The following is a 21,402-nucleotide window of genomic DNA, read 5'->3' on the forward strand; positions in this document are numbered from 1 at the left end:
TTTATCTCTACATTCATGCACGTTACGGGTAGTGAATCAGGTTAAAATGTATTGATCCACTACCCTATATATTGTACTTCCTAGGGTTGGTTTCGTTGATGGACATAGATGAAGCCCAAATGAACTCAAAACCCAAACCCATAATACTTCACATCTGCCAAGGCCCACTTTCTAGGCCCAAGACACAAATCCATTAGCCAATTACCATATGTCACGTGCCGGTCACGTGTCAACCTCCTTAAGTACAGAACTCTGCCCACTTCACCGACCTTTCAAATTTCAGAGTAGAAGAAAACAATGGTGTCTTTTCGCTTCCCCTTCTCGTTTTCTCAGCCCCCGAAGCGCACTCCCACCCACTCATTCTCCGCCACATCACGCCCTTTCTATGCCGCCGCCGCCGTCACCGTAGCTTCCGGGGTGGCTGTAGTCGCCGGGGTCGCTGCTTCCTCCCACAGCTCTACACAGCCATTTCTCCAGAACGCACTCAATTCCTTCTTTGCCAATCGCTCTCTGCCGCTTTGGGGATCGCTTTCTCTGACCGACGCACCGAGCTCCGTCGTCGATTCCAAGACCGGTGCTTCGTTTCCTTCCGTTCTTGCGGAGTCTCGGCGGCTTCTGGGAATTGGGTTGCGGAGAAAAAGAGTGATGGGCTTGAAGAACATCGATGTCTATTCATTTGGTATATCATTTCCTTATCTTGCATTTTTTTTATTTCATTATTTCCATTGCCAAATTTTCGAAATTGCAGTGTTTAAAGCTTACATTGTTAGCTCAGTGTAGAAAGAAGTCAATTTTTTGCTAGCTACTTCGTGTTCAGTTGGATGGATTAGTTTTGTAACGGTTTGTAACGGAAGACTTGGTGCAGTGGCGTTCTAGGATTTTACAGCCGACCCACTTAGTGCGATAAGGCTTGGTTGTTGTTTTGTTTGGTTGGTTTTCGAAAATGATTCGAAATTTTCAGGTAAAATGCTGTAGAAGTAGTATTATTTGGTGGGTTTTTGCTAGTTACTTTGTATTGGTTTGGTTGGTTTCGGAAACAGAATCGAATTTTTCATATACAATGCTGTGGAAGTAGTGTAATCTGGTCAATGTTGGAAATAGATGATTGATGCGTTCTACCTGTTGGTTATCTGAAATGCTAAGAAGATTGAAGCTTTGTAATTTCCTGGTGATTAAATTGACTAAAATTCAAAAAACATTGCCTAATATTATCAGATGATATTTACTTTGGAACAAAAGCAGCGATGCTGCTAAGTTTACTATAACCCTGCTTGGTTTCATGTTGATTATACGTTTATAAAAAATGGGGATTAAGAATTTGCTAATTATATTTTGGAACGAATAGTTTTTTTCTGGGTTTTTTATGGTTTGCAGAATTAAATGGTACTTGAGGCAATGAGAAGTAATACTGCTAATAGTTAATTACTTTCGGTCAAAATTAACGTGTCATGGCAATATCGATGTTGGTGACTTATTGTAGAGACCTGGTGCTTCACACGATTTGATTCCTCATATACATAATAATGTCTGTTTTCTTATTCCTGCTATTCTTGGGGCTCTTAGCACAACGGTAGTCCTTAAGTCCATGTTATCCATGTGGACTGCCTTTGCGGTACATCTCATTGCACTAGTTGTGTGCATCTGCAGGTGTTTATGCTGATGATAATGACATAAAGAATTTGCTTGGCGAGAAATATGGGAAATTGTCCATTTCGGAACTCAAGGACATGGAGTATAGTGATGATCTGCTGGAAGCTGATATATGTATGACAGTTAGGCTTCAAATAGTTTACGGCAGATTGAGCATTGGTTCTGTACGTAGTGCTTTTGAGGAGTCTGTGGGTAGCAGACTACAGAAGTTTGGAGGATCCGATAACAAAGAATTGCTCAAAAGGTAAATCATTTTATTTTCAGCTTACATTTGCTATTTTTGTCTTCACTTGATAAATATTCTTGTTTTCTGTTTGTAAGACTTGATTTGCAGACTGTCACAATTAGCATTACAATTTTATCAACCTAATAGCCCGATTAATTGTAGGTTCACGTCCCAATTCAAAGACGAATATAAAATACCTAAGGGATCTATAATAGATCTCTCAAGGGAACGGGGCTATGTACTTCGCACAACAAGTAAGATTTTTCTTTTCACTTATGTTTCAGTTCCTTCAAAGTATATCACAACAGATGATATTAATTTTCACCGATTCCTCATAACGGTTTGCAGCAAGTGTTTGCTCTAATTTTAGTTCGTAGATTTAAGATTATATTTAACCTTAACGTATGTGAAACTCTGGCAGTTGACGGAAAGGAGGTGGGAAGCATAGAGAGCAAGCTCCTGTGCCGATCGCTTCTGGATTTGTATATAGGCGAGGAGCCATTTGATAAACAAGCCAAAGAAGATGTGAAGCTCAATGTGGCCTCTCTCCTTCAGAAGTAGATGGGAGACATCCAAATGAGTCAGATTTTGTGTACTTTTTTCCATTTCATGCTTAATCATATTCAATAAAAACATCGTTCGCAAGAACGAAATTCAATCTTCATGAGAAAACAAATCCAAAATTTACATTTTACAGTCTCTATGGACGACGTGTGGTTTGTTTGCTATGTGTAAAGCGCGTACCGATTATCTTTATTTCCAGGCAACCAACCATCAAGAAGTTCATGCTTCCAAGGCTTAACAACTCGATTTTATATATAAAGGCGAGGAGAATCAGATTTAGGTTTGGATTAAGTTGTTTAATCTTTTAATTAGTGCTAGTGAGTTTGGTTTATTCTTAAAATGCAGGTCAATTCAAGCATGCTGGACAAAATTACAAGTAATGATGTGCATAAATAATAATTAAAAAAAGGGATAAAATTGCTGTTCATAATTTTGTACAGAAATAGAATTTGAGTGCTTTGCTTCATGGTCAAGAAAAAAGCTTTATCATATTTACACATCACCATCAGATGAGATCCCAAACTTACACTTTGTCAGCAACAACTAGGGTTACTGATCTTAAACAAGTTTTCGTTCTTCGAGATAGCGTGCCGCCGGAGCTGCACCACCCTTTTCGGGATCAAAACTTTAATACCGGTGAAACGGAGAATATTGTTGACTGAGAGACTTGTAGAGCAAGTAATTAGCAGAGTCACAGCATATGCTGCGGCAAATGTTATTCTAGTACTTGAGTTCAGAAATGTGGCTGGGACATGTGCTCAAGATTGATGGTAAGTTCCGCCTACAAGCAGAGGAGAAGATTGGGCCATTACCGCTCGGAGAAGAATTCTGGGTTTATGTGACTGTCATGCAGAAATTGATGAAGAGTGGTTGTTAGTGGGTCTCTGTTGCCCTTGTGGTGCTAAGGCTGATTTCGGGTTTCCCGAACGATATCTGAGTCTGACCTTGTGTATCTCTTCCTTGTTGCAGGGGAAAACTCATGACTGTTGAGTTCTTCAACTGAGGAGATTGGTGATGGCTATTGCTTTGTATTAGAGCTTGTGAGGAAACTGGGGGGCTTTTCGGGACTTTGGCGGCAATAGCAGGTTGCTGCTTTTGCAACTGATGTGGGTTCTGCAGCTGAAATTGGAACATGTTCTGCTGTTGAGAATTCGATGACATGAAGTTGAGAGCTCTCGATGAATTGTCGAAAACAAGGGTCTGCTTCTGCCCAATACCTGATGAAGACTTCCCAGAAGCAGCTCTTGACCCATCTTCAGCGTTATTCGAACCACCATCGGTCTTCCCTTGGGATACTTGGTGGTGGTGATTCTTTTGCTGTGCAGCTTGACGTGCTGGTGTGATTTTATACCCGTGCTGGGCCATATCTGGGAGGCTTTGAAATATTGCAGGATTTTGTTCCCTGGATGAAAAATTCAAGCATGTACCCGAGCCGTTGTTTCCAGTGATGGTGGAAAATGATATGCCATATGCCTTAGATGGGATGAGCTCAACTCCACCCTTTAAGCCCTGCTGCTGGGATTGCTCAACACTGTTTCCATTGCCACCACCACCCATTGTCACATAAGGCATCAAGGTAAAGTTGACGGGTTGAAATGGAACCGAAAAAGTCTGCCCATAAACACTGTTCTGAGCATGAGCGGCAGCAGGAGATGCAGCATTCTCTACGTTCGCTTCACCCTCGAGCTTGCATTGTTGAGGCGATGGTGAGACATGCTGCTTTTGTGAGGTAAAAAAACTGTTGCTACTAAATTGTGCTTCCCTCAGTTTATGGGACTCATGTTGCCTGTGAGACGGTGATGAAGCGTTTGCGTTTTGATGAGATGGTTGGACTTGATGCTGAACATAGGAAGGGTGGAACATTTGATTTGAATAGAAAGGTGTGTTAAATACAGGCAATGCTTGAGCAGGGTTTCCTCTTCCAAACACTGGTGTTGTTCCTATATGAGTTGAAACGGGGACTTGATAGCCATTAAAGTTCACTAAAGAACTCTCCAGAGGTCTAGCAGATGAATGACTAGAGAGTGCTGCATTGTTTGTTGATTGTGCATATTTCAACGGGACGGATTGATTACTGGTTGGTGTAACTGTTGTTTGATCCTCAACCGCGAAAGTATGTCCATGCTACAATTAAGAAAGAACGGTGATAAATTTTCAAAACACTACTTGCTGATTTACATCCGCTCAACCGAAAATTGTAATGCAAATGGTGTAGAATACATACCATTTGACCACCAGCATAGGCTGGCTGAACTGAAAGCTGCATATTAATTGATGTCTCTACGAAATTCGTAGCCTCAGAACTTCTTTCCTTTCCACTATGACTTGAAAACTTCGACGCAGCCTGCTCCTTTTTCTGCGAATGCTGAAGATTTGGACCTGATAAGCTTCCCAGCAATGGGATGTCTGGCTTGGTGCCACAAAGAGGAACAGAACCAGTTGCTGCAGGCCAGAAATCGTTTGTCTTCGCAACCTTCTGATGCAAGTAAATGTTGTGAGCAATGTGACGGTGGGTTGCGCATCTCTTCCGCCGCAGCTGAAACAGAAGGGAATCGGAAGGCTGCATTTTTGCACAGCAGCAAATTTCAGCCTTAAAAATTCAAGAAAACAAAAGAAAAAGGAAAGTTTTGGCGTAGCGAAAAGAATGGAAACCTGCAACGTTGCAGTGGATTTACTGGTACTATCTTGATTTGGATTGTCTTTAAGCTTCTGTTGCGATTTTTCTAGCACAACTTCCTCCGCAAATGTTTCCCCTTTCTCTTCGTTCTTGACCATAACTTCAATCTTCTGCATTAAAACCAGGAAAAAACAGTTATGAGTAATTAAAAACTAAAAACGAAATAGTTATCAAACGAGCCTTGAAGAATTCAACGGGTGAGTCCTCTTACCATATCTAAATCTTGGGTAGGGGGTGGAGAATCTGTCGAGTCGTCATCCTGCTCCACAGGCGGAGGAGCCTGGTCGAAAATCCGGCCCCAGCGCATCAGTAAAATGCAGATAAACAGGCATTACTCTAAAGGCAACTAAAAGCGAAAACCCGAAAAACCAGAACTCACCATCAGATCAAATTCAAACCTTTCCTCCTCTCCCTTCCTCTTAAGCTCCAACCCAGTTGAAATCCTGACCATTTCCACCCATCAAAACAAAGAACTAATCAGATTTCGCTTTCGGGTTTACGGAATCAATCAAACTAAAAAAGGAAACAGCAAAAGCAAAGATTCTTTGATGCTCACGCGTTTGTCCCCGTCGAATCTTCCCACGGAAACTCGGCTTTTGTGGCGATGCTGCTCTTTTCTTCCACGTATGGATTTCCGGCTTTCTCCTCGTGCGAGTCCATCGACCCTGATGCACCTTCAGAGCAAGCTTCAATCTTTTCCGGCCGGTCACTTTCTTCAACTTCAATTGCTTCAGCCACTGAGCTGCTTTGAACCGCCATTGAAGCACTTTCAGCATCCGGTTTCTTCTCCTCGGAGTCTGCAAATGCAAACAGAGAAAGAGAAAAATCATTAGACTCAGACGTGGGCGTAGCCATATTGACTAGAGCGGATGCGCATCCCCATGTAGCTCAGTTCGTATTCCCTCCCTGCAATTTAGATTGTTTTTAAAGTAGAACACCGCTTGTATAAAAAATAAAAAACAGGAAACCGTCACTAATACCATTTCTACATGTTTTCGAATTCTGGGTTTGCTTCATAAGGCCATAGAGAACCTCAGCGATCTCAATCTCAATGGCGTCTTCCTCTTCTACAGGCCCTGAAGATTTCGACAGGTTTGGAATCCGAATCTTGGGTCCATTTGGTTTCTGCAAAATATGAATTCATGAGCTCAAATCTAAAGCTTTCCAAAAAAATCTTCAAATCATAATTTTGTTTCTCGAAAAACAGAGAACTAGCTGACCATCGTCTTCCTCGATGAAATATTTGAGAAAGAAAGCGAAGCAGCTTTGAATCTCAGCTGCTGAAGACTCCGTTCTTCCTCCCCAACTCCTCCATGACTCCCAGAAGAGAAATTTTCATGCGACCTCTTTCCAGCAGCTGCAAAAAGGATATCAAATTTACATACGAATTCCAAAAACAGAGCAAGAGAGTGCATTTGGACGTTGGTTTACCTGAGCGAGCTTTTCTGGGAACTGAAACTCCGATCATTTCACGGGCAGCCTTTAGCGGCGGCGGAGCTTGGTGGTCGGAAAAACCCAAGCTCTCTTCTGTGCTCTCTTGATCTTGATCTCCTCCTCTGTACCTCCTCTGTTTTTGGCTCTGCTCTCTCACGATTCTCTTCTGTTTTTTGCTTGCTGCCATGGTTGGCCTTCTTGTTTCTCTGCTTCTCTCCATGATCATCAAAACTCACAGAATGGAAGACAGAATCTCTCTGTCTCTCTCTCTCTGTCTCTGTCTCTGTCTCTCTCTCTCTCTAACTATGCGTGCAGATACAGATATGCCCCATGCAGTGAGAATTGCATATATCATTCTATTTGATATCTTGTGGATTCGATGGTCACTCTATTGCAATAATTAACTCGTTGATTGTATCATAAAAGAAATAAGATGGTAAAATGACGTGTTATAATATTGGGGTTTATGAATTTTATTTCTTGAAAAAAAAAAATTGAATTAAAACATTGTGTTATATACATATTGATTTTATTCAATAAATTAGCGTCGTTTGACCTTTGAACTATTATCTCAACTGAAAGTGATCTCCTAAACTATTCTTTTAGTAAATTAATGCCTCGCGTTGTATTAAGTGAAATTTCATCCACTTTGCCTTCAAATACTGACACAATTTTACCTTCAAGAGTAAATCACGTGCTAATATTTGACAATGAATGAAATTTCATCGAATCTGACGATGAGGGGTTTATCTAATTTCAAATAATTCAAGGTTAACTTACCAAAGAAAAGTTTAAGGGTCAATTTCAACTAGGATAATAATTCAAAGAGTACAACGACAGTTTGTCCTAATTTAAAATAGCATATTGATTGTATAAATGAACTTATTGATTAAGAAAGAGTTTACACTTCAAATAGTTAATAGTAAAACCTTGCCCTCGAGGTCCTAAATTCAATTCCTCTTTCTTTTGTTTTGAAGCAAATTCCTCTGTCATATAATTTAAAAACAACAGTAGCACTTTATTAATTATTGTTGTATGCTTGTATTTTTGCTTTTAAAAAGGACAAAGAATGGTGATGAATGGACGCAATATATTATTGAGGAAAAACCAGATGGAGATCAACGCAAAACATTAGTTTAAAGATAAACTAGAAAAAGATACAATAAAGTACTATCAGTCGGATGCATTTTTATTCACCGTCCTTAAATATTTGTAATGATCATCATTTTCTTTATCACGGTTAAATACATTTAAATTTTAATATTTGTGTCTATCTATACATAATTTTGAAAGTTAAAATTATCTAACATTAATAATTACGATGATGAGTATCATCATTACTCAAACGTGGTGATCAAAAGCCCCTATTCAGTATCATAATTCTCTAATGGCTGCACAAGTCTGTTCTTTCTTTATTTTAAACTAATTGCTTGGTCTTTCTTTTGTTTAATTAAATTGAAAGAAAGAAAAAAAGTACTTAAACAAAAAGCATGCTTCTTGGCTTTTCAACACTTGTGTTTGACAGTTTGAGTACGCATTATTCCAGAAAAAACTAAAGAAAGGAATCCACCCAACTTGCCCAATACTAGAAAAGTCATTTTTTATTCCCTTTACATTGTTTTCTTTTTCAAATAAAATAATGAACAAAACAAACCTTTGTTTATTCCATAACAATACTTTTTAATGTTAATCCTTAATTAATTGCATGCACATCTGGCATCTCCCATAAATTTTCTTGTTAAGTAATACGTGAAGTTAGTAAACCTCGAGGAATGAGTATGATTTTTATTTATATGTTTATAAACAACCAAGGAATAAAAAAATTAAGTATATTCACATTGATTTTCGGTATCTAATATTGTTCGTGTTTAATATTTCATAATGTACTTTTATATATAAAATTAGCGCTACAAAATGGTGAAACATTAAATATCTCTAAAAACGTGTCAAAATGCTATTGGTGGGAATCATTAGTTGTCAATTCTCATATGATGTTTTGGGAACTTAGAAAAATTTATCTGAACTATGACCATATAAATAGAAATGCGCACTATAAGAAGGCTAAGGAGAGTCTTTGAAAAATGGGATTCTCTATCACCTCATTTATTGCACAATGTTTTATAATGTTGGCATGTGAATTGATGTTAAATTGTGAGTTGATAGAGTTCATAAAGAGTTTCAATTAAAGAGAGTTTCCTTAGCATTTCACGCACACTATTTACCATGCACACTATTGACATAATGCTAACTTACTAAACTGGTTTATGATTTGTTTGGAACTACTTTTAAAATGACTGAAAGTGCTTTTAAAGAAAATATTTTTGAGTTCCAAAAGCACTTAAAGTGCTTCCTGGTGCTTCTTGCATGAAGTTTCCATGATTCACTTGCGCTTTTTTTTTTTTTTTGAGAATTAGTTTCAAAAAAAAATTACCAAAACATTTTCAATCATTTTAAAAATACTTATAAACTAGCCTAATTATACTAAATTTATTGTAATTTGACTTGAGCTATCCTCCACTTATTTTTTTAACATATTAATATGCTTGTACAACTAAAACATTATTATAAATTCTTTATTGGGAAAGAACATTGTATTTAGTGGGTTAAGACAAGATCATCCCTCCTAGTGGCACCTTATTAATAAAATAATATAAAATAACAACAAATATTTAATAATTAGATCCAAAGTGCAAGCCGTTTGGATCGACAAAAGTCATATTTTTGTGTGAAAGGAATTATTATTATTTGTTAATGTGGCAAGCATTTTGATGTTCCACATAGTACAAAAGCACTTTTGGAAACGGTAATGAGTTAAAAATAAGCACCCCACAGCTTCCAATTAAAAATTAAATAATTAAATAATTTTACCTAAAATAAATAAAGAGAATTTTAACGAAAAGTTTCTAATATTATTCACTTTAACGAAAATTCATATTTTTACACTAAAAAAACAATCATAGTACTATTCACTTTATCATTTATTTTGTCCTTATCGTTAAAACTCAAAGTTTTCAAACCATTTTAATTAGTTTTCCTACAAATAAAAGAGAGTTTTAACGAAACACTCCCGGTACAGTTCATTTTTAACGAAAAATCACATTTTTATCTTTCTTGGTACTATTCATTTACACATTTATTTATCATTTTTTATCAAAATTAAAAAATTTTGAGAACTTTTTGGTAGTTTTCCTTAAATAAAAATCACACAGCTGGTCGAGAAGGTCGTCGTGGTCAAGGAAAGTTGTACAATTTAACAATTAAAATGTGAACATTTATTTATTTTTTAATTTAGTGGTGAATTCATGGTTGGCTTAGGGTTTGAAACTTTGAAGAGACTGGATATACTATTTGTTTTTGAGTTGAGATCGATAAGATCAAACTTCAAACTCAAATGTTTATTTTGCAAAATTTTATGCATATTTTGCGTTTCAGCTTCCAAAAGAAGCATCAAACATGCAATTGCTACATTTTCAATTTGTTAATGGCATGAAGAAATATATTTAATCAAAGTCACTTTCATCAATTTTTTTTTCCTTCGAGCCATATCTAAACTGGTTATTTCAATCTAAGCTATTGAGAGGGGATTCAAGCTTAAGTGTAGAAGAAAAGATATATTGCTTTGATAAGACCTGTAAACGGGTCGATTTTATTGGGTTTGGATCAGTTTTAACCTGACATATTAAGTTAACATATCACTCAAAACTAACCTATTAAATTAATGGGTCACTCGTTTCAAATGTAAAGTGTGCATATGGAGAAAATTAGTGTGTTGAAATTAGCTTTCGTATTGGTTGTGAAAACATATCATGGTGAAAATGATTTTTTATTTAGTGTATGTCGATGAAAGTGGGCCAAACATAGGAGTTCTTTGGATTAAATATCTGGAAAGAGGCTTATGGGTTATGACGAATATGACTTGTGAGTAGTCAAATAATTAAAAGCAAATAAAACTTTATCTTATCTTTCTTTTGCATATATACACTGAAAAGGACTCACTAGAACTGAAAAAAAGTAGCAATCACCAATGCAACCCTTATTGCCAAGGAAAAAGGTGATGGCCCTAAAATGGTGATTTTCCAATGGCATGTTGAATTTATTCAGAAAAGTTATGGATCGGGGAAATCAAGCATCAACACGTATAAAAAATGAGTGTAGCATAGTTGAGAATATTTTCCTGGATGTGCGGACATACGAGAAAGGACAAGATTAAAAATAGGGTTATTCAAGGTAAAGTAGGAGTGACCGCAATTGAAGATAAGATAAGAGAAAATCGGTTAAGTTGGTTTTGACATGTAAACTGAAGACTTATAAATGCTTCGATCAGAAGATGCGATTGTGAGAAAAAAGACTCAAAGTAAAATAGGTGAAAAAAAACCTAGGAAGACTTGGAAAGAGACTCTAAAAAATGACATGAAATACTTTGAGCTAACGAAAGACTTGATGTAAAATAATGTTTCTAGATAGGGTTGTATGGAAGAATATCTACATGACGGGACCAAATCACCAAATGCCTTTTCTTTCTTCTTTATGCATTGGAGGGTAGGGTAAGGTTGGATTGGGTTTGTGGGTTTCTAGGGTAGGGTCACAAGACAACGAATCGAACGATGGGACAAATGCCATGTTACGACTAATGAAGTGGTTCTCCTAGATAAGCCAAGCTTCACGTTGGTGCTATATGCTTTCCTTTTTGAGGGAAACTTCGGAAAGTTACTTGACTAGGGCAGTTCTTAAATTGACATGAAATCGGATGAGATCAAAATATAGAGGTCTCATACCTTTGCCAGAGCTATCGTACGGATGATGCAGTCAGTATGCCCTTACACAAGTTTTTCTCTTCCTTTTCATGAAGATCTACATTATTTTACGAGAATAATAACAATGGCAGTGAACTGTGAATATAAAGGCTTCTGATTGAAATTTGAAAGCCTTGCAACTGAACATTGCATGTATTTTCCAATGTCTGGTTATCTCAAAAAGGTGCTTTGTAGAGGTGGAGGGTATAAACAGCACTGCAAATTATCCGCACACGGAAGAGGAACACCTATAAAGGTTTCGATATAGAAGCTCAACCATTTACATCATCAGCGCATGAACAATCACTAAACCTTCAGCAATTCCTGAAACACAGTTTGTAATTTACGTTAAACTTCGAGATTTGATTCTGTAGTGGGCGAAAAAATCACCGAATGACTTAGGTTAACATTAGAATCAGCATGCACTACAATTATGCTGTAGATAACGCAGATGTTCGCAAATGTAGTAGATAATCAAATGGAGGTACTACCTTCTCTTTTTGTTTGAATATGGCATCAAGTTTCTTCACATACTCATCCGTCAATTTCTGTGTAAAGGAAATAGTTAAACATTGTATCATCCAGTAACAGTTTAAACTCAACTCAAGTTCAATGGTGCTAGAAATGACAAATTTCGAGAATATATCTTTCTACTGTAACCTTTGAAATGAAATTCCAATCTATCGTGAAACAAGAAATAGGTGCCGGATATAACTCAAACAGATGTCAAAGAAACCAATCAGTCAGTTGGTTTCTTTGTCACCAGGGAAACCATGATACCTGGTTTTGTTCGCATAAAAATAGCGAAGTATACAAAAGCTATAGATTACCTGCAAGTCACTTGATAAGTCCTTGACATTATCTTCAGAGAGCTTTTTTCCCTTTAGGAAAAAAAAAAAGTTGTTGGCAATCGGTAAAAGTACAATGGTTGGGGGTGGGGTAAGCAGATGCCAGGAAGTGAGACAGAAAGAGAAGTTGTGGGGGTGGGCTTTAAGATTCAAACCTTCTCAAGTTTTTCAAGAGTTTTTAAAGCATCCCTTCTTATGTTCCTCAATGCCACCTACAAAAGTGGAAGTAATAGGTATTTCAGAAGAACAAGATCAATTGCTTTAAAGTATAAATGAATGAAATCCTAACGGTAGCAAAGACAGCATTTCTAAGATGCAGTAAATGCTATGTACTTTTGCTTCAATATGGTGCCATGATGAGACCTCACCATGAACAACAGAAAGGAAAGGGAGCTGGGGTGGGGATCAGTTATCAGTTTGTGTGATCTGGTTAAGCATATGTCCAATAGCCAAAACCTCGAAAATCTCAAAACATTAAACCATCAATCAGCCAAAGATGCTACAGTAAGTCTGTACCTTTCCTTCTTCCGTCTGTTTTGCCACAATTTTTGACAACTCCTGCAATGAAAAATGAAAAAGAAAAAGGAAGCACTTGTTAAAGAACATGACTGATTATTAGCGTCATCAGAAACAGAATACTTACATATCCTTGATATATTTCATAACTTCCGTATCCTTGTTTTAGGATCACCAAGGTATAAACAATTTTCCCATCCAATAAAATCATCATACAAATGATTACATCTCAGTACATGTACGTTGGCCAATAAAATAGGAAGAGCTGAAAAGCCCTGAGGTTAGTTATATAATGAAATCGAAGATTAAAATGAGAACACACCTTCCTTCTGTCTGACGTAAGTTGAGGTAGAGTCAATCGAATTACTTCTCCATCATTATTTGGAGTCAAACCAAGATTAGAGCTAACGATGGCCTTCTCTATAGCCTTTAAGCTGATAAAAAAGGATGCACCATTTAGAAAAAATGATTACTAATCGACATGATCAGTTGATATCAAATGCATTCTTCCAATAGAAGACACAGGCTCTTTACAGCTAAACAGCATCCATATTTCTTTTAGGTTATCAAAAGAGAAGGCAGTAAATTTCACTGGAACAATCACCAGCATATATAATTCTACCATGCACTCCATCTACTTATTCTACATACATACAGAGAAAATCTTGAATAGCTCCTATCGGAGAAGCGCTTGCCCACTAGCTAGCATTTTCAGCTGGGTCTTAAGTAAGTTTATAATATGCCTTTCCTCCTCTCATTTTGGATAGATTTAGCAGTGGCTAGTCCAAAGCAGACATGTCTACCGCAACGCTGCGAAATGCAGCATGGCGCACTGATCTTATATGACCATTACTAGTTTCATACACTTAATGAAATACCTGGATTTGTCGTATGGCTGAACCAAGAAGGAACTTGCATCAGGAGAACTAATATTAGCAATGGTCTTCAAGCCAACTGGGCTTCCATAGTATTCAACCTAAAAAAGTATTGTGTTATAACTGATCTAAGAGGAAAAATAACACTACAGCGTTCTCAATCTACACAAAAATGAATTGTAAAAGTAGCTAGACAACCCCCTAAGTTAATTCATACCTCAATCTTATCCAGCATGGCCGGGCTTGCCCTCCCTGTCCTAATAGAATTGAAATTGGATCGTACGGTTTCAAGAGTCTTTTCCATCCTTCCTTCCTGAAATACAACTAACATTCTCAATAGAAGTTTGTTCTTCCTAACCCCACCGAAAAATCCAAAGAGCCTCAAATTCCTCCAATCTAATTTCATACTGCATGTTTTAATGAAACGATATCATAATCAAACTTACAGTATCTTTCTTTATCAAAGACTTCTCCCCTTCTATTTCTTCAATAGTAGCAGCCCTTACAATTCCAGCTCTGGACATGAAAAAGATATTAGAAGGTAAATCAGCCCACTACACAACCAATAACTCATCACAATTCACTTAACCATCAAGTCTGCGCTACGCAACCCAAATTCCTATTGCATTCTCAAATTGCGAGGATACATCAACCAATATAAAGTCTCAAGCAACAACTGAGTCGTGTCGTTTAAAGTATATTGTTGTTACATGTTAAGCCAACAATGCAATTCTAACCCAATTTTCAGTCCCATACAAAATTACAAACAACAACAACAACGAGAAGCCAGAGTATTAATTCTGTGGCATAAATAAAACTTGCCTCTTTTGGAACAATTGCTTCTTCACAACAATGGGATTGCCTGAAAACTTCGCAGCGCTGTCCTCTGACCTCACATAGCTAGCAGATGAGCTCCATGAGCACACCTTAACAGTTCTAGGCTGGCATTTCTTACAAGCCGATCCTCCGCCAAAAGAATCTGCAAAATTTTCAACTTTTACAGCATTTAGCATGCTAAAACAAAACAAAACCGAACTACAAACTCAGCCCACTAATTTATGGAGGATTACGGTATTGAAATCCAAAAGGGTCCATTGGAAATTCGAAAGCAAGTAATAAAGTTCATCAATTTACAGTTAATAAGAATGCAATGACCATATATATAATATTGACTAATGGGTTATGCACCTCGAATGGAAAGCAGGGTTTTGGGAGGGTTTTGCTTGGGCTGGAGGACGAAGCGTACAGGGGTTGCTGGGGAGCAGTGGGTCGCCATGAAAGCCGAGGACTTTTGTTCGGATTGAAGCTTTTGGGGCTGAGATATTTATCTCAGAAAACATATAACAGTGAAGTAGTGACTGTGATACAAGTACAAAATGGTCGGAGCCTGTGAAAGATGACAAGGAAGAACACTGAGGAGGAGAGGAGGGAACGTTCTGGGGGTGTGGATAAGAATTTTGGCCTTCGCTATTTTAATTTTGGGATATGTTTGTATCCTCGGATTAGATAATCCAAAGCCGGGATGGAGATATCCTGCACTTGTGCGGGAATGTATGAGTTACCAAAACCGCGGGGCTTCCATTACTTTTTCTTTTCGTATCATGCACCCGTATTCTGATTTTCACGCATCTATTTTAAATTCTTCCGCATTGCTATTAATTAAATAAATCAAATGAAAACAACGGTCAAATTATATAAGAGAAAATAAAAGAAGTGTGCTTTATCATTTTCTTAAGCACATTTATCCCTAATTTAAGGCATACACACAACACAAAGGCCTTATTGTAGTAGAAAACATCTCTAGCATTCAAGACATGATCCTACCATCATTATCCATCCAGTAGTGTCTTTCGTTACAAAAGAGTCTTTCACATATGATTGGAGGCTGGAGGGACACCAAAACACATGGGTCGGACCAATCACATGTTGAGGCAACATAACTTACAATTTTCCACCAATGGTAGAGAAGCATCTCTAGTAGGTTGGATAGCATCCTTTATATTTTGGTGTGACTCAGCCTCTGAAATTCAGGTTTGGTTTGGTTTCAAGGCGTTGTAAAATTATGAATCCAAGTCAACTAGATGACCTAATTTGTGGTAGATTGAGGCCCAAAACCATTGGAGCGGTTAACCCAGATTTATTCAAATGGGAAGGATTGATTGCAACCTACCAAACACAAGAGTGAACAGATTTTTTGCATTACCATAAACTCTAGCCACATTTATTGCCTTGTAATACGATTCTTGTTTTTTTAATTTTGATAAGATATGATTTTGTAGTTAAGATTCAAGATATGATCTTTCTATAGCAGAAGAATTACTGGATCTGACGCGTCAGATCAACAATCAAAGATTGCTTTCGTAATTGCCATAATTTAAATACCAGTTTTTGGTTAAGAATAATATTTGGATTTCATTTCCTGAATTTGCACCATTGAATTTTACTATATATAAATGCTCTTATAGGTGCTCTTCATCACAGTTGAGTCCGAAATTCAGAGATATAATCTTTATATTTTACTGAATTTCTGTGGTCACAGATATCCGTGTGTTCTTAATATTTGATTAGCCATGGCTTTTGTGAAGGATTACTCACTGGTTTCTTCCGTGGTAATGGTGGTGGCTTTGTTTGGGGTGTGCTTTGGTGGTACTGTGTACAAGGTGGGTGACTCCCATGGGTGGACAGTCAAAGATGGTTTTAATTACAAGGAATGGGCAGCTAGCAAGACCTTTTATGTTGGAGACACCATCGGTAATAAGCAATTTTCTCCTCTTATTTTTCACCCTATTGTTTGATATGGATTTAACTACGGTTTCTGATAAAGATTAATTAGGGTTTTGTTCTTTCCTGTGTGCAGTTATATATGCTTGTGGTTTAATCTTATTGTATAAATGGGGCTATGATTGTTTGATATAGTCTTTACTTTGTCAGAAGATGTTGGAGTTTGAACCTTGTGGGAGTAACCGTTAAATTAAATTTCATGATGTGAAACCCTATATCACTTGTTTGTAAAAATAAATTTAAAAAACTTTAAAATTTGAAATTTGGTATTATGAGACTATTTTCTAATATGTGAGGATAGGTAGGTTTTTTTCTAAAAAAAAAAGGGGTATAACTGGTGGTTTTGTTACGGCAGCCCACCCTTCCGTGAAATAAATATCAACCTAACCAAGAACTAGTTGTTGTGTTCTCAATTTAGTATAATCCTCACTCATGAGTTTTTCGATACCATATTTTTTTCCTAAATAAAGCTCCTAAAGGTCCATTTTATTGTCAAAATTGCTTAAAACATTGTTTTGAAGAGAAAAAAAAAAAATCATAAACTCAACTTTATCTATTCACACTATTGTAGGCTTATAGCACCCGAAATTACGTTGATAGTGGATAGGTTTTTTTCTCTGAATATTTTTTATTTTCAAATGTTTCTCTCCAACGCCACGTTTTTATAGTGGTAGCGCAAATCAACTATCTTTACAGTGTGGTATTATTGCATGTGCAGTTTTTGAGTACAATGCCAAGGAGCACAATGTGGCCCAAGTGACCCACGGAAATTTCAACGCCTGCAACACAACGGATGCAATCACCACCACCGCCTCCGGCAACGACAGTATAAAGTTGACGAAACCTGAACACTTGTTCTACATTTGCGGTGCCCCCGGTCACTGCCAGGCCGGCCAGAAGGTTGACATCAGAGTTGTTGCTTCATCATCAAGCCCTAATGCATCAAGTCCGAGTCACACCCCACCACCCAGTTCTTCAAACCCTAATGCATCAAGTCCGAGTCACACCCCAGCTCCCAGTTCTTCAAACCCTAATGCATCAATTTCACCTGCTCCTGTCTCACCCAAGAAGAGCAGTGCTCCATTTGTCCAGTCTTCTAATGGGCTACTTATACTTGTGATGATTATGGGGGTTCTTGCTTCTTTTTATGAATAGTGTAATTGGTTTTTGTTATTCATTTGTTTTATATAACGGAGCTTGGAGGTGAGGGTTAGGCTAAGTTTCACAATGAATTATCAATAATTTGGTATATAAATGTCGTTTTTTGATAATTGAACTTAAGATATTCCACTTTCAAGTGAAAAATTAGTTGTTTTAATGTAATTAGAACATGAATTAATTTCTTTAATTATCCGTTACAGATGTCGATAAAACTAAATTTAACCGTATTGTTGAGTAAGCCCTAATACTTAATTGTTCTGATGATGCCATGAAAGTAAGTCACTTGATATATAATAAGATGATTGCAGAAATTAGTACGTACGTATCCGTACACATTTCAGTACATGTTCAGGTTGGCCAATGCAAGAGGAAGAGACAAAAAGCAAAACACCGTTTGGTGGTCATTTTTAGCTAATTTTTATTTACAAGAAATGATGGAGTGAATATGCTCAAACAAACAACTTGATTGAATCTCTAAATGGCTACCACATGTACGAAAAACTACAACTGCTCCCAACAATAAATCTGTTACAAAGACGATAAACGTAATAGATTGTACAAACGACTACAACCGGCCAACGTCGAATGTGAGGCCACACAAAATCATCGCAACGGATTCTTTGACACGCTTTGCAAAACTGCTTTTGCAGTTTTTAAGTACGAACCCAATAAGCAAGGTGTTCTACAAATGGAAGTAAAACATTTCAAAAAGTGCAAGACAAAACATCCAATGGTTACCCTTTCACTCGAGCAGAGATCATGATGTGCGCATACATTTAAAGTCTTAGTCCATCACGTTTAAGTCCGAGCCCAATCCCTTAGAACCCAAGCCCAACTCACTCAGGTAGCCCAGCCCCTCAGCCACGATCCAAGCCCTACTGAAAGCCATGGCCCAAGCCCAAGCCCAAGCCACGGGACCAAGGCCAGGCCATACTCCAGCCCATCCTAGGGCGCATCCAAAGGGTACCTATCATGCAAGTTTTGATGGCTGTGGCGGTCCTGGCTTAAATTGCTTAAGATGAGTTTATGAAAAATACTTTCTTTCATTTAATTTTATTGAAATATTATTAATTTTGGTTTTAGTGTTAATATCTCCAACCCCATCATTATTTTGGTGTTTATTAATATTTTGTATGCTGTTTCATATATCAATAATAAAGTATCTATGTTGATGAGGTGATATTATACTATATATTTTACTCTTATCTTAATAATAATTTATTCGTTATTTTAGTATAATTTTGATACTTTTATTTATATTTTTAATGTAGGACATTCGACTTCCTTTAGAGGAAAAAGTAATGAAACAGATGAATTTTGGAGTGATTCCAATTGAAGGATGTTCATGAGTCTGTTAACTTGTTTGGGTCAAAGTTTTGGATTTTTCTACCTAGCAATTTATTTATAGCGATGAAATAAAGGAGCAGCATAGAGTGCTGCCAAACTGACGTTTTGGGCTTCTTTGGGCTTTTTGACGTCCAAAATGATTTCTTTTGGGTTCGAGGCATTCTGCAATTATGTTTAAGACATCTCAAGCTTTAATTCAAGTCTTTTTGGGCATGTTTTGGAGCCCTGTAAGTCCAAAAACGTGGCTGATTTGTGGCTGGGCAGATTTCTCATATTTGATTAGGATTATATTTCCTATTTTATTTGGGTTCCTAGTATTATTCTAAGACCTTTTCTAGGTAGGGTTTTATTTTCTAGTAGTATAAATAAGGCTATTAAGCCATGAGAGAAAAGAGGGAAGGAGAGAACACAATACTTTGGCTTTGGAGAGAGATTTTGACGATTCAAGTTTATTTTCAAGGTGTTTTCTATCCATGTTTTAATAATATTTTGTTTTATGATTGTTAGTAACTAGTTTCGTTTGCTAGGGCGAGGCTGCGAGCCTTAGCATTAATATGTAGTTTCTTTTCAATTTACTTATGAATTTATGCATGCGAGTTTTGAATTATTAATCATCGGTTTAAATTATCTAATTGTTTTAATGATTGGCCACCATTAGGATATTTAAAAAAGTAATTTGATGCAATTTTGGCGGAGGGTTGTCCCTAAAATTGACAAAGGCTTCTTGTGGTTAATATGTGTAACTTCTTAGGATGGATGACACGTATTAAAGGTTGTATGGTTTTTCAAAAGGTTTTCACAAAACTTAATGAGTCTTGCATGTTCACATTCGATATGGATGCTACGGACATGTTGCATGTTAGATATACGTTCTATGTTGGAGGTTTCAAGTAGGATATATATTAGGAAAACCTAACCTTCAAAATATGCATGTGTAATTCATAAGTAATTGGAAGACCTACGTAGGATTGTTAAGGTGATGGCGGAACCCTAATGCTTAAATAGATTTTCAAACTATTTTCTTTTGTCTTATTTACTGTGCCAATTTATTTAATTATTTTTAATTAAATTCGTTTTTAATATTTTGGGTCATAAAATCAACCTCTTCCAAATTTTGTTTTGAAATAATTAATTAAGATTTGGTATTTACATAAATTATTCATTTAATCCCTGTGGAGAACGACATTGCTTGAGCCGCTATACTACGATAACCTTGTACTCTTACCGGTATTTTTAAGTGTTTTTATTCCTACTTTTGCATGTGGTAAAATCCCGATCATCTGTACTTAATCTTAATTACTTTAATTAGATTAAGTTTGCTTATCCCTTTGATTTGATCTTCTCTTTTTCTTATTTGTTGGGTTTGAGTATTGGACAATTTACTTTAGCAATTAGTCACATTATACCGATGTCGTTTCAATAAGTGACAATAATGTACATAGTGTCTCATTATATCGATATCTAATAGTTTGCGATTTAATATTGGTGTGGCATAAACCAAGTATCAAATATTGCATTGATACTGTCGATTTGATACAGTAATGTTTATTTAGAACGATTTTACAATATTAGAGGATCCAATCCCAACTCGAACCTTAAAAAATGAAAAAATAAAATTAGAAGAAACTTCCTAAACAAATTAACATACCACCAAACATCTTGGCAAAAAAGAAACTTACCAAATACGCGTTTCAAACATGCTCACATAATGATGAGGCCTAAAAGCCCCTAAGACTTGACTGAGAAGTAAATATTACAATTTTCACGCCTATGATAGTGATATTGTTGGGTACAAAAAGTGATTAGTTGTTGAAGGATGGTCCATGTAACCCATTGTTTGGTGGAACACATTGTAAACTCTTGAAGAAAGATGGTGGAGTTTTGGAAATATAAAGAAATATCAAGGATGTGAAAGTTGAAGGCGACTCCAAGATGATTATAGCTGGGATTCCTGACCGTTGCAAGTTTTTTGGACGTTCAAAACTATTGTTGACGACATCAAATGGCTAGCGACCTCTTTTGATTCTAATAAGTGACAACATGTTTTTAGAAAAGCAAACTTTCTCGCAGGTGCTAGTACTTCTGTTGGTCAAAATGTTGAAAACATTTGTGTAACACTAACATGTAACACTGAATTAATATATGAATCAAAATGACTGAGTTTTTTCAAGTTTACATTGGTGTTTTGAGTTTAATAGACTTAGCCCACTATACTCAAAACCTGAACTCATTCCTATACTATATGCCTCCAATATTTTGGTTCCATTATAAAATTAATTAGTAATATGGAGAGTATCCCAAGTATTTAGGACATGCAAGGTCCCTCATTTGCCTGATGTGGGATTGATACTCTCAACACTTCTCCTCACGTGTAACAAATTTTCAAGTCTATTACGTGGACAACACAAATCGAGTGACGTGGAGTAGGTGTAGCCGTTGGGCTTCACACTCGTGACAATCTGCTTTGATACCATGAAGAAAATTGAGATTTCACCATAAAATTAATTGGCAATATGGAGAGTAACCTAAC

At 36.8% G+C, this 21,402-nt stretch overlaps 4 protein-coding genes across 5 annotated transcripts; 2 read left to right on the forward strand and 2 right to left on the reverse strand.

The window, feature by feature from the left end:
- Nucleotides 1-271: 271 nt before the first annotated feature.
- On the forward strand, nucleotides 272-2,569 carry LOC137715928 (fatty-acid-binding protein 1). The gene is made up of 4 exons (XM_068455293.1): nucleotides 272-679; nucleotides 1,648-1,894; nucleotides 2,039-2,130; nucleotides 2,298-2,569. The coding sequence occupies exons 1-4, from the start codon at nucleotides 298-300 to the stop codon at nucleotides 2,435-2,437; spliced, it is 861 nt and encodes a 286-aa protein (XP_068311394.1). The 5' UTR covers nucleotides 272-297; the 3' UTR covers nucleotides 2,438-2,569.
- Nucleotides 2,570-2,838: 269 nt separating this feature from the next.
- LOC137715927 (protein TIME FOR COFFEE-like) lies at nucleotides 2,839-6,839 on the reverse strand. Of its 2 annotated transcripts, none has more exons than XM_068455291.1 (9): nucleotides 6,549-6,839; nucleotides 6,338-6,474; nucleotides 6,098-6,242; nucleotides 5,674-5,914; nucleotides 5,497-5,560; nucleotides 5,329-5,397; nucleotides 5,093-5,224; nucleotides 4,665-5,000; nucleotides 2,839-4,564 (listed from the first exon to the last, which is right to left on the reverse strand). In XM_068455291.1, exons 1-9 carry the CDS (start codon nucleotides 6,775-6,777, stop codon nucleotides 3,314-3,316), a joined length of 2,604 nt encoding a protein of 867 aa, XP_068311392.1. In that variant the 5' UTR covers nucleotides 6,778-6,839; the 3' UTR covers nucleotides 2,839-3,313. The 2 variants fall into 2 exon arrangements, with proteins under 2 accessions (XP_068311392.1, XP_068311391.1); XM_068455290.1 differs by having other exon boundaries at nucleotides 5,093-5,227.
- Nucleotides 6,840-11,438: 4,599 nt separating this feature from the next.
- Nucleotides 11,439-15,104, reverse strand: LOC137716091 (ribosome-recycling factor, chloroplastic-like). The gene is made up of 11 exons (XM_068455488.1): nucleotides 14,772-15,104; nucleotides 14,406-14,562; nucleotides 14,030-14,099; nucleotides 13,801-13,896; nucleotides 13,587-13,684; nucleotides 13,031-13,142; nucleotides 12,709-12,750; nucleotides 12,348-12,404; nucleotides 12,175-12,225; nucleotides 11,836-11,892; nucleotides 11,439-11,668 (listed from the first exon to the last, which is right to left on the reverse strand). Exons 1-11 carry the CDS (start codon nucleotides 14,857-14,859, stop codon nucleotides 11,651-11,653), a joined length of 846 nt encoding a protein of 281 aa, XP_068311589.1. The 5' UTR covers nucleotides 14,860-15,104; the 3' UTR covers nucleotides 11,439-11,650.
- Nucleotides 15,105-16,153: 1,049 nt separating this feature from the next.
- Nucleotides 16,154-17,519, forward strand: LOC137714642 (mavicyanin-like). Its single transcript, XM_068453804.1, has 2 exons — nucleotides 16,154-16,334; nucleotides 17,083-17,519. The coding sequence occupies exons 1-2, from the start codon at nucleotides 16,154-16,156 to the stop codon at nucleotides 17,517-17,519; spliced, it is 618 nt and encodes a 205-aa protein (XP_068309905.1).
- Nucleotides 17,520-21,402: the final 3,883 nt, after the last annotated feature.

This window comes from Pyrus communis, chromosome 14 (genome assembly GCF_963583255.1).
Source record: "Pyrus communis chromosome 14, drPyrComm1.1, whole genome shotgun sequence".
Taxonomy (NCBI): Eukaryota; Viridiplantae; Streptophyta; class Magnoliopsida; order Rosales; family Rosaceae; genus Pyrus; species Pyrus communis.

Bases quoted from the DNA above. Each gene is read 5' to 3' on its own strand.
- LOC137715928 (XM_068455293.1), top strand. From the start codon at position 298: ATGGTGTCTTTTCGCTTCCCCTTCTCGTTTTCTCAGCCCCCGAAGCGC. The intron at 1,895-2,038 runs GTAAATCATTTT...GATTAATTGTAG, and splicing joins AACAAAGAATTGCTCAAAAG to GTTCACGTCCCAATTCAAAG. The intron at 2,131-2,297 runs GTAAGATTTTTC...AAACTCTGGCAG, and splicing joins CTATGTACTTCGCACAACAA to TTGACGGAAAGGAGGTGGGA.
- LOC137715927 (XM_068455290.1), bottom strand. From the start codon at position 6,777: ATGATCATGGAGAGAAGCAGAGAAACAAGAAGGCCAACCATGGCAGCA. The intron at 5,915-6,097 runs GTATTAGTGACG...TTGCATTTGCAG, and splicing joins TTCGAAAACATGTAGAAATG to ACTCCGAGGAGAAGAAACCG. The intron at 5,398-5,496 runs GTGAGTTCTGGT...ATTTTCGACCAG, and splicing joins GGTTTGAATTTGATCTGATG to GCTCCTCCGCCTGTGGAGCA.
- LOC137716091 (XM_068455488.1), bottom strand. From the start codon at position 14,859: ATGGCGACCCACTGCTCCCCAGCAACCCCTGTACGCTTCGTCCTCCAG. The intron at 12,751-13,030 runs GTGTGTTCTCAT...TTTTCATTGCAG, and splicing joins TTACGTCAGACAGAAGGAAG to GAGTTGTCAAAAATTGTGGC. The intron at 12,226-12,347 runs GTTTGAATCTTA...TTTTTCCTAAAG, and splicing joins CTCTTGAAAAACTTGAGAAG to GGAAAAAAGCTCTCTGAAGA.
- LOC137714642 (XM_068453804.1), top strand. From the start codon at position 16,154: ATGGCTTTTGTGAAGGATTACTCACTGGTTTCTTCCGTGGTAATGGTG. The intron at 16,335-17,082 runs GTAATAAGCAAT...TTGCATGTGCAG, and splicing joins TTATGTTGGAGACACCATCG to TTTTTGAGTACAATGCCAAG.